General features: G+C 37.4%; 1 protein-coding gene across 2 annotated transcripts in view; it reads right to left on the bottom strand.

The window, feature by feature from the left end:
- Nucleotides 1-13,868, bottom strand: part of CDKAL1 (CDKAL1 threonylcarbamoyladenosine tRNA methylthiotransferase) — a 657,626-nt gene that overhangs the window by 392,015 nt on the left and 251,743 nt on the right. For both annotated transcript variants that reach the window (XM_074944791.1, XM_074944792.1), the window contains one exon: nt 4,779-4,899. In XM_074944791.1, coding sequence (XP_074800892.1) covers nt 4,779-4,899 — 121 coding nt within the window. The remainder of the gene's footprint in view (nt 1-4,778; nt 4,900-13,868) is intronic.

The following is a 13,868-nucleotide window of genomic DNA, read 5'->3' on the forward strand; positions in this document are numbered from 1 at the left end:
AGCTAGAATAAGGGGAAATGTGTAGGGTTAATTAGATTTGTATAGATCTGTGTATTTCTCACATGATTAAATAAAGATCTGTAATGTGTTAGAACTCTGAATAAAGTGTCTGTGTGAGTGAATTAAAAGTTACCATAGAAATCTAAAACTGGTTAAGATGGAAAGTTATGAAATGTTGGGTGAAATAATGAAAGACTCTTACTCTCTCCTTTAGACTGTAGAACCAATATGTTTATTCTTCTTGGAGAAGGACAGAACAGGACTGGAAGCACACACATGGTTAACATTTTCTTTCCAGTGAGTTTCAAGCCAGCTGATGCATATGACATACCAAGTATTACAAGTGAAACTCCATTTTGAAATTCTTCTGTCGAGTTCTGCCCCTTCATCTCCTTGATGATGGAAACAGGCTGAAGAAACAACACTACAAAACTGAAAGGAATGTCTTGGGAAACAACAAAGAGTGGTAAGAGGCATCAGATCCTTCTGCAATAAAATAAAATGGGTCTTAAAGCTATCTGGAAATACCAAGTCAGTTATTCACTTTTCATTTACGTGTTCTAGTACCACAAGGATGGCAGCCATAGAAATTTCTATATGGGACAGATTAGTTTAGATTTAACTATACCTCTTTTAGCAGGTGAATGAAAAAGCATCAGTCCTCCAAAATCATTTCTAATGGCAGAAGCAGAATTTTTCCAGAATCCTGCTGAGTGAGTAAGCCAGCAGATCTACAAGTCAAATAGCCTACGGCCCTAGTTCCTTGGAAGGAAAGTCTAACAACTCAACCTGTTGCCCAATCGTAAGTGGCCTAATAATGAACTAGATGGAAGTGACAGAAAAGGGGACTGCATGGGATTCTTGTGGTGTCTCAGACTTGAAGGGGCCAATAACCCGGGAGGCTAATTGTAATCTTGAATAGAGAGCTGCTCCCTAGGTAATGTACCAAGAGGCATCACAAACTAGGAAACAGAAGACTAAGGAAGACAGAAAACAGGCACCAATATGGATTAAACCATGGAAAGGGTAAATAAGATCTTTCCCTAGATGGAAATGAAGCTGTGCTACAGAATGGCTTTCTGAACTTACTTCAAATTGATAGGCAGAGAAACCAGATCAGGAGATCATGCAGATAGTGAAATAGCGCAATGGCCCTTTTCCCAACAGACATATAAAATGCAAATGAGGGGCTGAAATATGGTAATCACATACTACACGTGTCTGAGGCCTACATAAAAACAGAGGACCAAATGAGATATGTGGATAAGGACATGGAAATCAATCTGATTCAACACAAGAAATCCCATCCCCACCCCACCCCAAGTTTGGGCATTTACACTGCAATTTTATAGCCCTGCAGTCCCATAAGCCTGTGTCAGCTGACATGGACCAGACGCAGGTGTTCTACTGCAGTGTAGACATACCCTGGGGAACCAAGACTAAAAGCCCAAGTCCTGCTGAAATCATAGGGTCTTCATAGCTGTCCTGTTGTATGTAAGAGTCTGAATAGCTAACCCTAGTGCCTCCCTGAGTGACAATTCCTGGTAAGTGACAAGAGTAGGAGTAAGTAGTACAGAAAGGAGGACTACGCTGTGTATCCCAACGACTCATGCCTCCCCACTGAGCCTTATTAAACCACATATGTTGTGAGTCATTCCTGTGCTAGGCTCCAGGTAATCCATAAACCAGGAGTTGGTCTGATGACTCTCAGGGCAGGAATATAAGCCTCACAGGAGAAACAGCAGCTCAGTCTGCTCAACATCATTTCTCCCCTGCCTGATAGTGGTGACAGATTCCACAAGTCTTAGCTTGCTCCAGCCTTGCTCTTGCTCCAGGCCTGTTCCCAGTCCTGCTCCAGCCTTGTTCTTACTCCAGCCTTATTTTAACCCGGCTCTGAATTCCTGATTCCGGCTCTGACCCCTGGCTCCTACCTAAAAGCCTGACTTCCACAGCTCTGACCACTAGGTCCGACCATCCCTATCACGGTTTCTGACACTTAAGACAAATTTAGATTTACTAATCTACTTCTGGGCATCTTAAGAACCTGTGAAACCTCTTCTGCCCTTATTGCGGTATGCACTAAGGGTTGTTTCTGTGATCTTATTCTGGAATCTGAAAAGACCTGACCCTGGACTGGAAATATTTTCTTTGGAGTTTAAAGTTTGTTGCCAGTAGAAGCACCGAGTGTTTACACTGTAAACACAGAAATTAATAAGATCACAAGAAAGAAATAATTACGGATCCAAAGCAGCGGTGAACATGGGGGCAATCTTAGGGCTTGTAAAGGTGGAAACATTGGGCCACAGTGAAGCTATTAGTACCAAAAGCAACATTAGAAAAAGAGGTGGGGCCAGATCCAGGGCTGTGTAAGGATAAGGCAGCACCTCTTCAGAAGAAGATATGCTACTATGATAGTGTTATGGACTGACTCTCAATGGGTGGAAGCAGAAGCTGCCATCACAGATTCTCCATACTCAATGAATTCCCTACCTAATCAATTCTCTGTTATACGTACAGATCTGAAAAGGAGATACAGGGAAATTTGTGGCTGGACAGGGCATGCTGGCCTAATCTGGTAGAGCAGCCAAAGGAGTAGAGACAGGCTAGACGGACTGCATGCACCAATGCTATAGACCGAAGTTTGGAGCCAGGTAGGGCCCTGGGCGGGGGGATGGAGGGTGGACGGGACACGAGAGAAGCAAGAGGAAAGTTAAAAATAGGAACAATTTAATTGATCATTTGAAATTGTAGCCTTCTCAAAGCTCCTTCCAATACATAGGATCACAAATGTTCAGTAAAAATTGTAACTGTAACACTTCTTCCTTTCACGATGTAGCTGACATAAATTGAATTTTCAGTGAAATGTACTGTACCAATAACTAAATTTCAGCACTTTTTCCAATCCACTTCTGAACAAGTCAGATAGATCAAATAAGGTACTGATGTAAAAAAAAAAAAAATCTCAAACAGCATTCTAAAGCAAGACAGCTAAAATGGACACAGTTAAAATGTAGGTGTGATAAATTGCGTCCCACACTTCATTGATTATATGGTGTTTACATTCTGAGAAACTTGCTGTGTATAGCCATTGTGGAACTACTTTTCACCCTTGAAAATGATGACAAATATCGAGAGTCATCACCAGTACACCAGTGGTAAGACAAGTAAAAAAACCCCGAGAAAAGTAGTAACCTAAATCTTGAAAGACAGAGGTTATGACTGTGCCACACAGCATCTTCCACCCATCACTGAGGTATGAAATGACCTTGGTAAGTTCTGTAGCCCATATACAAACGATTTATTTATTTCTGCCTTCAAAAAAAGTCAGCTTATGTCTGATTTTTATCTGCAATGATCTATTTGACTGACCATATTGTCCCAGCATGTGTAAAATAATTGCACATTTCATTTAGACTTGAGCAGTAGGATTAAGAGCTCATCTACACAGGGATATGCAGGAAAATTAATCCAAATTAACTAAAGGTGTGAATTTAAACTAGATGAAAAAAACTGAATTAAACCCCTGTGTGGACACACTCATTTAGAATCAAAGTGGCCTTAATTAGGTTTAGTTTAAGAGTAAGCTAACAATTTTTGTAAGGTTGGTAATTATCCTAAAAAATAATCTACCACTGGAAATAGCAATCCATTCTACTATCTGTAGGTCAGAGTCAGAAATCAGAACCATGAGAAAAAGGGGTTACTGGAGAACTCGTTCTACAGCCTTATCAGTTGTTGCAAATGGACTGCTATATTGCTACTAAGCATTGTGACAAATACTGACAAAACCCAAGAAATTCAATATTTCAGTTGAAATTTGGTCCTTGACTCATCCTATTATTCCTAAACAGAGTCTGTGATCAGTGCGTAGTATTTCATGGCTGTAAAGTATGTTTGCTACATTTAGGGTGACCAGATGCTAAATTCAAAATATCGGGACCATCGCAGGGGGAGCGCCTTTTCAATTGTTATGCTCACCCGGCACGTTCAGCAGAGGGAAATAAATCTTGCCGACGAAGGAAGAAGTACCCGCCACTGAAGTGCCGCTGAAGCCCGTCAGCGGGTCACCCTAGCTACATTTAATAGCTATATAGTCACAGAGATATGATACAAAAACTGTCAAAATGGAGACCTACGTATCATTAAAGCCCACAATGGGCACTCAGATACATGCATACAATAACTTCAGACATCAATGGGAGTAATGAGAAGAGTGTATACTTGAAGGCAGATTTTGTTCCTAACAATCTTTTCCTTATATCAGATCCCTTTTTAACTTAATAAGTTACTTTTGTCAGTTTAAAATCAGGCCTCCACTCCACTGTAGCTTTTCAGAATGCACTTTTAGTTAAATATATAAAACATGAGGAATACACAGTAAAAAGATACAGTACTAAAAGCCCACTTAAAACAAGAAGAGAGGGTTTCATTTCCATAAAATAAACCACAATCTTCTTAAATATACCTACCTCAGGGCAGAGTGGTATAAGAAACCACTAAGTAGTATAATAAAGGGAAGTTATAGAAAATAATTTTAATAAAAACACACAAGTCTTCCTGATAGAAAAGTTATTGGAATGTACACAAGCAAATGAAGATTTTTTTTTTATTTTTTTTAATACAAAGAACACCATTTAAAATCCTTTATGGTTTACAATGTTTTTTCCCTCCTCCTCGCTACAAGACTCAAAGGAGTGCACACCAGGCCTAGAGAAAAATGAAATTGAATTCCCTAGGCAGTGCTGAATATTTTATAAGTAAGTTTGGAAGATGCTTACCCGGTATTGATGGAAATGATTTCTATCAGTGGGTTCTTCCTAATCTTTGGCAAATCCAATCGAGCTCCCCCCAACCGTTTTCCATTATCTTTTTTCTGACCCAGCAGTCTCACAGAGTGACCTTCAAATGAAGCACAAAAATACAGTACATATTAAATATGAATCCCATTACTTTACTTTAATTTATTGTTCTACACATATCAAGGGTCTGCATTTAAAAAAATAAAACTGAAAAATGAAAAGAAAAAGTAATCATTTGCTCACCAACAGAGTAACGTATAAAGGGACACGAAAAGTTAAAATAAATCACATTAAAAATCTAATTTACTTTTCGCAGCCTATTCAATGAAAATAGCTTCACTTTCATGTTCTCATGCACTAGCAACACACGGCAATGCTTCAACTGTAAGCATGGCAGGGTTTTAAACTATTTCTACATTTTTAAAAATATGAATAGAAATTCATTTTTTTAAAATAATTAACTAAATTTTAATTAATTGTTCTTAAATCTTATTACAGTGGTTTTCAACCTTTTTTCTTTTGCAGACCCCTACAAAATTTCAAATGGAGGTGTGAACCTCTTTGGGAATCTTAGTCATAGTCAGACCACAGGTTGAAAACCACTGGCTTATTACATAACAGAACCTAAATTTGGGATCTAATTTATTATGGTTGTGTCAATTTGCGCAAAAATGCTTACTAAGTCTCTACTGGCAGGGTGACAGTATGTTGTACGGTCTCTCAGATGAGAACCCCCAGGTCAGAGAATGAACTTCATCATAACTTACTTCCTAAGGCCAGTGGAGCACAAGGAGCGCTGTCTACAAGTGATATTTTCATGCTGCGTGCAGATGTGTATCAGCTACACCACTGTCTCCACATCCCCTGCCTATAGACTTACAAAGCGCACATGCCAGCGGTTCACTCACCTTCAGAAGCAAAATATTGCAATTAAGAGCACAAACAATGTCTTTATAATAGCCAGAGGTTGGGTGTAATACCCCAGAGTGACAAACAGGAGAATACTTAAGCGCCATATCTTACAGGAATGTAAAGCAAATAAAACTCATGGCTGGATATCTGATGGAGATAGAAAGAGGCTTGGCTGGACATCTGATAGAGGTGGGAAAAGGTTACTAGTAAAAAAAAATAAAAATCAAATATTCTTCTAGGCTATTAGAATTATCTTCAGTAGAAGATGGGGAAAGGTGGGAAGCTCTTCTTTGATAATGTATGATACTTGGCATGAATATATTTTTTTAAAATATACCATTACAAATATAAAACTACCCTCAGGAGAAAAAAGAAAAGCATTAAATAAACAATGAAGTAGCAACTGAACTAAGTCCAAATTGCTTCAGTGAAATGGATTTCAGGTTCAACTCAAATAAAAAACAAGGTCCAAGCAAGTTTGCTCCTTCCTACTATACCAATAGCTCCGCTTAGAAAATTAAATAATCCATCCATTAATCATGAAGTCTCTTCTCAAAGGGTTTTCATCAGACATTAAGAAATTTAAGAATAATGTAGCATTCATACCATGAATTCTTCCTATAATATGGCAACAGTAACTCACAGTCAAGCAGCTGCATTTGGCATACTATTCCTTTTCTAATTCTTAATATAAGTAAAATTTTTCAATCAAAAACTATTTAATGAAGAAGTGAGAAGATTAGCATGATAATATAATAATTAATACTATAACAGGTATCAAAAGTTCAATGATACCTGAGAAAGGAATATTATTTTTGTACTAGCACGACAGAAATTTCATTACATCCTGCTGTGAATTCAGTAATATGCTGCCTTTGCTAATAACATTTGCTAAATTATTCACCTCCACTATCCCATATAAATAGCAATATCTCTGTCTAATGATACAACTAGTTATTTTCCAATCCAATGGTTCATTAAGAAGTCACTAACCTACAAAATGCATTTTATATATTTTTAATAATAATGGAAGTATAGCAGTATGACATGAATAGAAATGAAACTGTGGGCAGTGTACCCCCTTTCTCTATTTCTTATAAATCCTTTATCTCTGCAAAAATCTGAACTGAAGGAAAAAGTAACTTAGTTTGAACAAAGGATAGAGAGTTTACTGTTACAGTGGTTTATTTGGAATGGGTTATTTTTTCCAAGCAGAAATCAACAATAAATGGTCTTCCCAAACCATAAATACGAATTAAGACTAAAGGCAGTAAGTAGTGTAGATCACACATTTATAGCAATGTCATCAGAACAACATTCGAAAGATGGGAAATCAGGAGTTCAGTTTAAAGTAGGGCTGTCAAGCAATTAAAACAATTAATCACGATTAGTCACGTGATTAAAAAAATAATTGCAATTAAATGCACTGTTAAACAATGATAGAATACCATTTATTTAAATATTTTTGGATGTTTTCTACATTTTCAAATATATTGATTTCAATTACAAAACAGAACAGAAATTGTACAGTGCTCACTTTATATTTATTTTTATTACAAATATTTGCACTGTAAAAAACAAACGAAACAGTATATTTCAATTCACCTCATACAAGTACTGTAGTGCAATCTCTTTATAATGAAAGTTGAACTTACAAATGTAGAATTATGTGCAAAAAATAACTGCATTCAAAAATAAAACAATGTAAAACTACTAGCACCTACTTCAGCCAATCGCTCAGACAAACAAGTTTGGTTACAATTTGCAGGAGTTAATGCTGCCCATGTCTTGTTTACAACCTAACTTGGAAGTGAGAACAGGCATTCACATGGCACTGTTGTAGCCGATATCGCAAGATATTTACATGCCAGATGCACTAAAGATTCATGTGTCTCTTCATGCTTCAACCACCATTCCAGAAGACATGTGTCCAAGCTGATGATGGGTTCTGCTCAATAACGATCCAAAGCAGAGCAGATCAACGCATGTTCATTTTCATCATCTGAGTCAGATGCCACCTGAAGAAGGCTGATTTTCTTTTTTGATGGTTCAGTTTCTGTAGTTTCTGCATCTGAGTGTTGCTCTGTTAAGACATCTGAAAGCATGCTCCATACCTCATTCCTCTCAGATTTTAAAAGGCACTTCAGATTCTTAAACCTTGGGTCGAGTGCTGTATCTATCCTTGTTTTGTTTTTGAGTGCAGTTATATAACAAACAAATAAAAATCTACATTTGTAAGTTACACTTTCATGATAAAGAGATTGCATGCACTACAGTACTTGTATGAGGTGAACTGAAAAATGCTATTTCTTTTATTTTTACAGTGCAAATATTTGTAATAAAAACAATAATATAAAGTGAGCACTGCACACTTTGTATTCTTTGTTGTAACAGAAATCAGTATATTTGAAAATGTAGAAAAACATCCAAAAATATTTAATAAATTTCAATTGGTATTCTATTGTTTAACAGTGCGATTAATCATGATTAGTTTTTTTGATCGCAGTTAATTTTTTTGAGTTAATCGCATGAGTTAACTGCGATTAATCGACAGCCCTAGTTTAAACCAAAGTTCTGAAGTAAAAAAAATTATGTCACGGAAGTCTAGAAAATTCCTGTTTTAATATATAAATCCTACCTCAGCCCCATTAGCACTATTTCCCATCTATCTTTCAGATGTGAGCCACACATCACTATGAGTATCAGAGAGAAAACTCAAGATAGCTACATGTAAAGTACAACCCTGTTCACTAAGTAGGGGTTAGAACTGTGGCTCTCAATCTTTACAGACTACTATACCCCTTTCAGGAGTCTGATTTGTCTTGTGTACCCCCCAAGTTTTACCTCACTTAAAAACTACTTGCTTACAAAATCAGACATGAAAATACAAAAATGTCACAGCACACTATTCCCGAAGAATAGCTTACTTTCGCATTTTTATCATATAATTATAAAATAAATCAATTGGAATATAAATATTGTAATTACATTTCAGTGTATAGCATATAGAGCAGTATAAACAAGTAATTGTATGAAAATTTTAGTTTGCACTGACTTCGCTAGTACTTTTTATGTAGTCCATTGTAAAACTAGGCAAATATCTAAATGAGTTGATGTACCCCCTGGAAGACCTCTGTGTACCCTCAGGTGTACACATACCCCTGGCTGAGAACCACTGGGTTAGAAGACCTGACTCCTTTGCCTTCATGACACAGGCAAAGAGTCCACATGACCCTTCATGACACTGTCAAAGAAACAGCACTTTGATGCTTCATATATGCAAGAAGGAAGGCAACTTCTTTCATGAAACAACTTTCAGAAGTCCCCCAGCAATAAGAACAGGATAAGCAAAGGTAAGGGGACCAGTGTTAAGACTGATACTATAATTTAGTATTTACAGAATGCCTGTACTTTTGTAAAGGGAGTCCTCAGACTTATGACACAATTCATTCCTCAAAATTGCATTGTAAGTCGAAACACTGTAAATCGAAACCGCTTTTCCCATAGGAATAAATGGTATAAAGGGGGGATTGTTTCCTGAACCAAGCCTTGATACACTATTTTCACCAGAATAACCCAGATTTTTCTACTAAATGAATTATAGATGATTAATGTTGCAACATCAATGTATTTACTGTACATTATATTTTGTAAACAGCATTCAAACAAACATAAAAACTCCCATATGCTGCTCAGAATGCCAGCAATACAGGCTCAGAAAGCCAGGGAGAATGGCACAAACGCTGAACCTCAGCCAATCACTGTTCAAGCTTTCTGATTGGCTGAGCCCAGGGCTGGGAGCCAATCAAAAACAAGTGGCAACCCTACCCGGCAACTAGCTACCCCACTGCCTTGAAGCCAATCAGAAGTGACTCCTTTCAGCTCCATACCAGTATAACGCAACAAGGAAGTGATTTCAAGCAAACTTTATGCAAATTGAGCATTGTAAGGGCGAAACAAGCATCCTAAGGGTGAAACAGGCAGTCAATTGAAAAGTGTTGTAAGTGGTGTCCGACATAAGTTGGGCGTCGTAAGTCAGAGGACTCCCTGTATTTTGAACTACAACACTCTCAATTCCTGGCACATTGAAACTTTTGTTTTTTCAACCTCAGCTACAAATTTGTGACCTTCAAACCTCCCTCCCCCAATAAATACAACAAAGATAGTTTTGTTTTAAACAATAGCTTAAGAATTTGTTTACTACTTTGTTCCTATTAAGAAACCAATCGAATTTTATAAAACTGATCCCTATATCTCTTTACATAATGTAGATCTTTCCTCCCGCTGTGTTTTTGTTTGTTTTTGTTATAAATCTTAAAAAATAAATATTTTATCTCCCAAAAGGGAAAGATAAGCAACACTACCGTAAATTAATTGACTAATATCAGTTCCAAACTAATGTCGGGCATGATGCAGAAAACAGTAGCACAAAATCACATTTATGAACACCTTACACAGCATCAGTTTATGAAAGGGAAAAAGCTGTGATTAGGTTTCCTTCCAAGGCCTTTCCTCTGAGTAAGTTTGTCTACCTTTCTGACGCTACAGCACGGAAGCCATGGGTAATTTTGTGAATGTTTTCCTAAACCAAAACACAAGCATTTTCATATGCTTCTGCACAAAACATTTTGAATAAAATATGAGTTAATAAACCCAGCACAATAAGCAATGGTCTTCCATTTTAGCTATCAAACAAAAAATCCCCGAAAGTTTGTTCACAGCTCACGGCCTTAAATCAGACGACTAGATTCACACAAGGGTCATGTTTTTAAAACTACCCTTTGACATTTAGATATAGGTTTGTTCTGTGAGCAGTATGAGAGTCCAGAACCTATCTATAGCTGTAGTAATCTCTTACACAATAATGATGGCAAGACAGATATATTTCTATTTGCACTACCATATAAGCAGACAAAAAAAAACTGTACTTTATGCAATATTTGAAAGAAGTTTAACTAAAGATTTGGCTAAAGCTTCAGAGCAACTAGACAATTACTGAATAATCAATGCAGATTATGATGCTATTATAATACTAACCAGATTCAGTCAAGAGTTCTGCAGGGCAGAAACACTCACACCAAGTCTTAATGGGATCATGTTAGAAACAATTTAAAATCAATCAAGGTTCACTAAAGTGCACGGATGAAGGTTTCAGTCATAATTCACATTTACACACAAATCAGCAAACTCAACTCATTCCACCTGGAACAGCCACAAAGAGCCCAATGTTAGAACAAACAAAACAGGAACCAAATCTCTTTTCTGTTTACCTAAACCACAGTTTCTCAACCTTTTCAGGTTGGTAACACCTTATTCAAGGTTAATATTTTCACATTATATTATTACTATGTTACAAAAGAGTAAAAAAAAAAAATGTCAAGAAAAATGGCAAGCCCACATAATTTATTTGTGAGTGTTCATTTCAAAAGACTGACAGATAATACTTGAGCTTGAAGGGGAAGGATGTGTTCGGAGTGACATTTTCTTAGCTTTAGATTGTAACAAAATTTTCAAAGCCTCGTGGCCTATCATGATCCTTCTGGGGGATGGGACTCATGGGCTGAGAAACGATAACCTAAGCCTTTAAATCACAGGAATTATATTCAAAGGGTTCAAGCTGTATTGACTAATTTTTGCCAGTTTGAGATGTTATGATGATTTTGTGTGGAGGAACTTGACTGAAGGATCATGTACATCTAAATTCAGGGTGTGAATATCAGTGCTATCAGATAAAATAGATATTAACAGTCCTACTAAGTTACAAAAACAGTACAAAGTAGCTCCATTCTATCAGTAATTTGAGCAACCAATGAGAATCTGTAGGAGATATAAATTCATTGGAAGATGGAGCAGCTAGTCCACCATTAGTCATTCCCTAAATCACCACACGCTATTTGTTAGACCTATGACTACTCAAAGAGTACTTCTGGTTGGGCACAATAATATTTTCAGGATATTACCTATAAAATAGACCAAAGTTCAGCTATCTGCAGCAGCTGAAAAACACATGACTAGCTTTGAAAAGTCTTCAAAGATGCAGGAAGCCCAAAATCTTGAAAATACTAGTTCATATTGTTTTCATTTTGCTTTATTACTAGCTCTTTCTTGTGCTACTTCCACCACCTATTCTTAAAGTTTAATCACCATTTCCGCAAAGAGGATTTTATTTTCCCCCAACCGGGCTGCCAAGTCTTCCATATTTCACACAAGTGTCTCTTACCCATCTGCTTTAATCTTTCTCTGCATCTTCAAAAAGCCAACGTTACACACTAATCTCACATACTCTTGCATATATACACACTGCCTTCCACTGCCATCCCTGCCTACTAAGTGCAAAGCTTCCTTTTCTCTAATGGTAATGTTGGCCCAGAGGCACAAAGAGGCAATGAAGTTGGGGGATGCAGAGAATCTGCAAGCTGAAGACATAGGAAGAAATCTTCTCATAGAAAAGGCTGAAGGAAGGGGTAGATAAGGAGAAAGGCAAAGTGGTGAAGAACACAAAGCTGTCATACAGGCTTAAGAAAAGTGTTTGTATGTGTGCGCAGGGGGTGGGAATCAGAGAAAAACTGTGTGGGTTGAATGGAGAGAAAGACAGTAGTTATGGGATATAAAGCAATTAAATAGAAAAAAGATGAAAAAAAATTAGATGGAGGAGAGAATCTAGAACAGTGAGACCAAAGAATATAGTGAAAGACAGAAGAAATTGATGTGGGGTAGAGACAAAAAAGGAAAACAAAACTGCTATTGAAGGTTAAGAGGTACAGAGTGAAATATGAAGACAGACAGAGAAATTGCATTCTGCCAGGAACAGTGCCTCCTGTCATCACAGAGAGGAATCCTGCTTCCAGAAAAGCCAGTTTGATGTTAAGTGTCAAGAGAATGAAAGTCACTTCTTTTCCCTACTCTACTAGTAGAGTCACTTCTTTTCCCTACTCTACTAATCTAAGTAGTCTGTGTGTCTCTGTCTGTGAATAAACTGAAGGATTTTCATGGTTCTGACAAAGTGCAGAGATCACCTCTCTACCACCAGCATGGGTAGAAGTAAGAAAAAAGTGTCAAACTATGCTAGCTTGGAAATGCTTCTAGTTTACAGTTGTCTTTCTGAGTTGTTTTTGGTTGGGTGGCTGTGAGTGTCAGCCACCTGCCTTTTCACAACCTCAGTTGGGTAAGAGACACTTGTATGAAATATGGAAGACTTGGCAGCCCTGTTTGGGGGGGAAATAAAACCCTCTTTGAGGAAACGGTGATTAAACTTTAAGAATAGGTGGCAGAAGTAGCACAAGAAATAGCTTTATATAGAACCTTATATAAATGAACTTGAGAAGGCAATCACCTCCCTAGCCTCAGGAAAGGCTACAGGAAAAGATGGAATTGCAGCTTAAGTACTGAAACAAGGACGGATTGTGCTTAAACATCTGCACAATGTCTTGATTGCTTGCTGGAGGGAAAGAGAGGTACCACAAGACATGAAGGATACCAACATCATAACACTGCACAAAATCAAAGGAGATTGGAACGACTGTAAGAACCATAGAGGAATCTCTCTCCTTAGTGTTGCTGATAATCAGTCATTCTCAAGGACTGCAAGTTCTTGCAGAACACGTATAACCACAGTCAGTATGTCTTCCATGTCAGATTAACTATCAACATGGTCTTGCACTGAGACAACTTAACGAAAAGGGCCAAGAATAAGGAAAATTTCTCTACATGGCCTTCACAGATCTTACAAAGGCTTTGGATCTGATCAGCAGAACGGGTCTTTTCCAATTGCTAGAAATAATTGGTTGCCCTCCAAACTTCGTCAGTGTGGTTTAATCATTCCATGATGGCATGAAGACTACAATCCAATCTGATGGTTGATATCTGACAGATTTGAAATCCACTGTGGTGTCAAATGGGGTTGCATTTTGGCACCTGCACTCTTCGGTATATTCTCCTCTCTGCTGCTTTGTTATGATTTGTCACGTAGTACAGAGGATATACATTTTTGTATAATATCTAGTGGAAAACTCTTCAAGATTGCATGTTTAAGCGCAAAAAGCAAAATCAAACAAATCTCAAAACTACTGACATGAGAATTTATTTTTGCTGACGATCGTGTTCACTGCACACAGTGAAAAGGAGCATCAGCAACTTTGTAATAGCTTTATGCTAACT

The sequence above is a fragment of the Natator depressus genome, chromosome 2, assembly GCF_965152275.1.
Source record: "Natator depressus isolate rNatDep1 chromosome 2, rNatDep2.hap1, whole genome shotgun sequence".
In the NCBI taxonomy this organism is placed as follows: Eukaryota; Metazoa; Chordata; order Testudines; family Cheloniidae; genus Natator; species Natator depressus.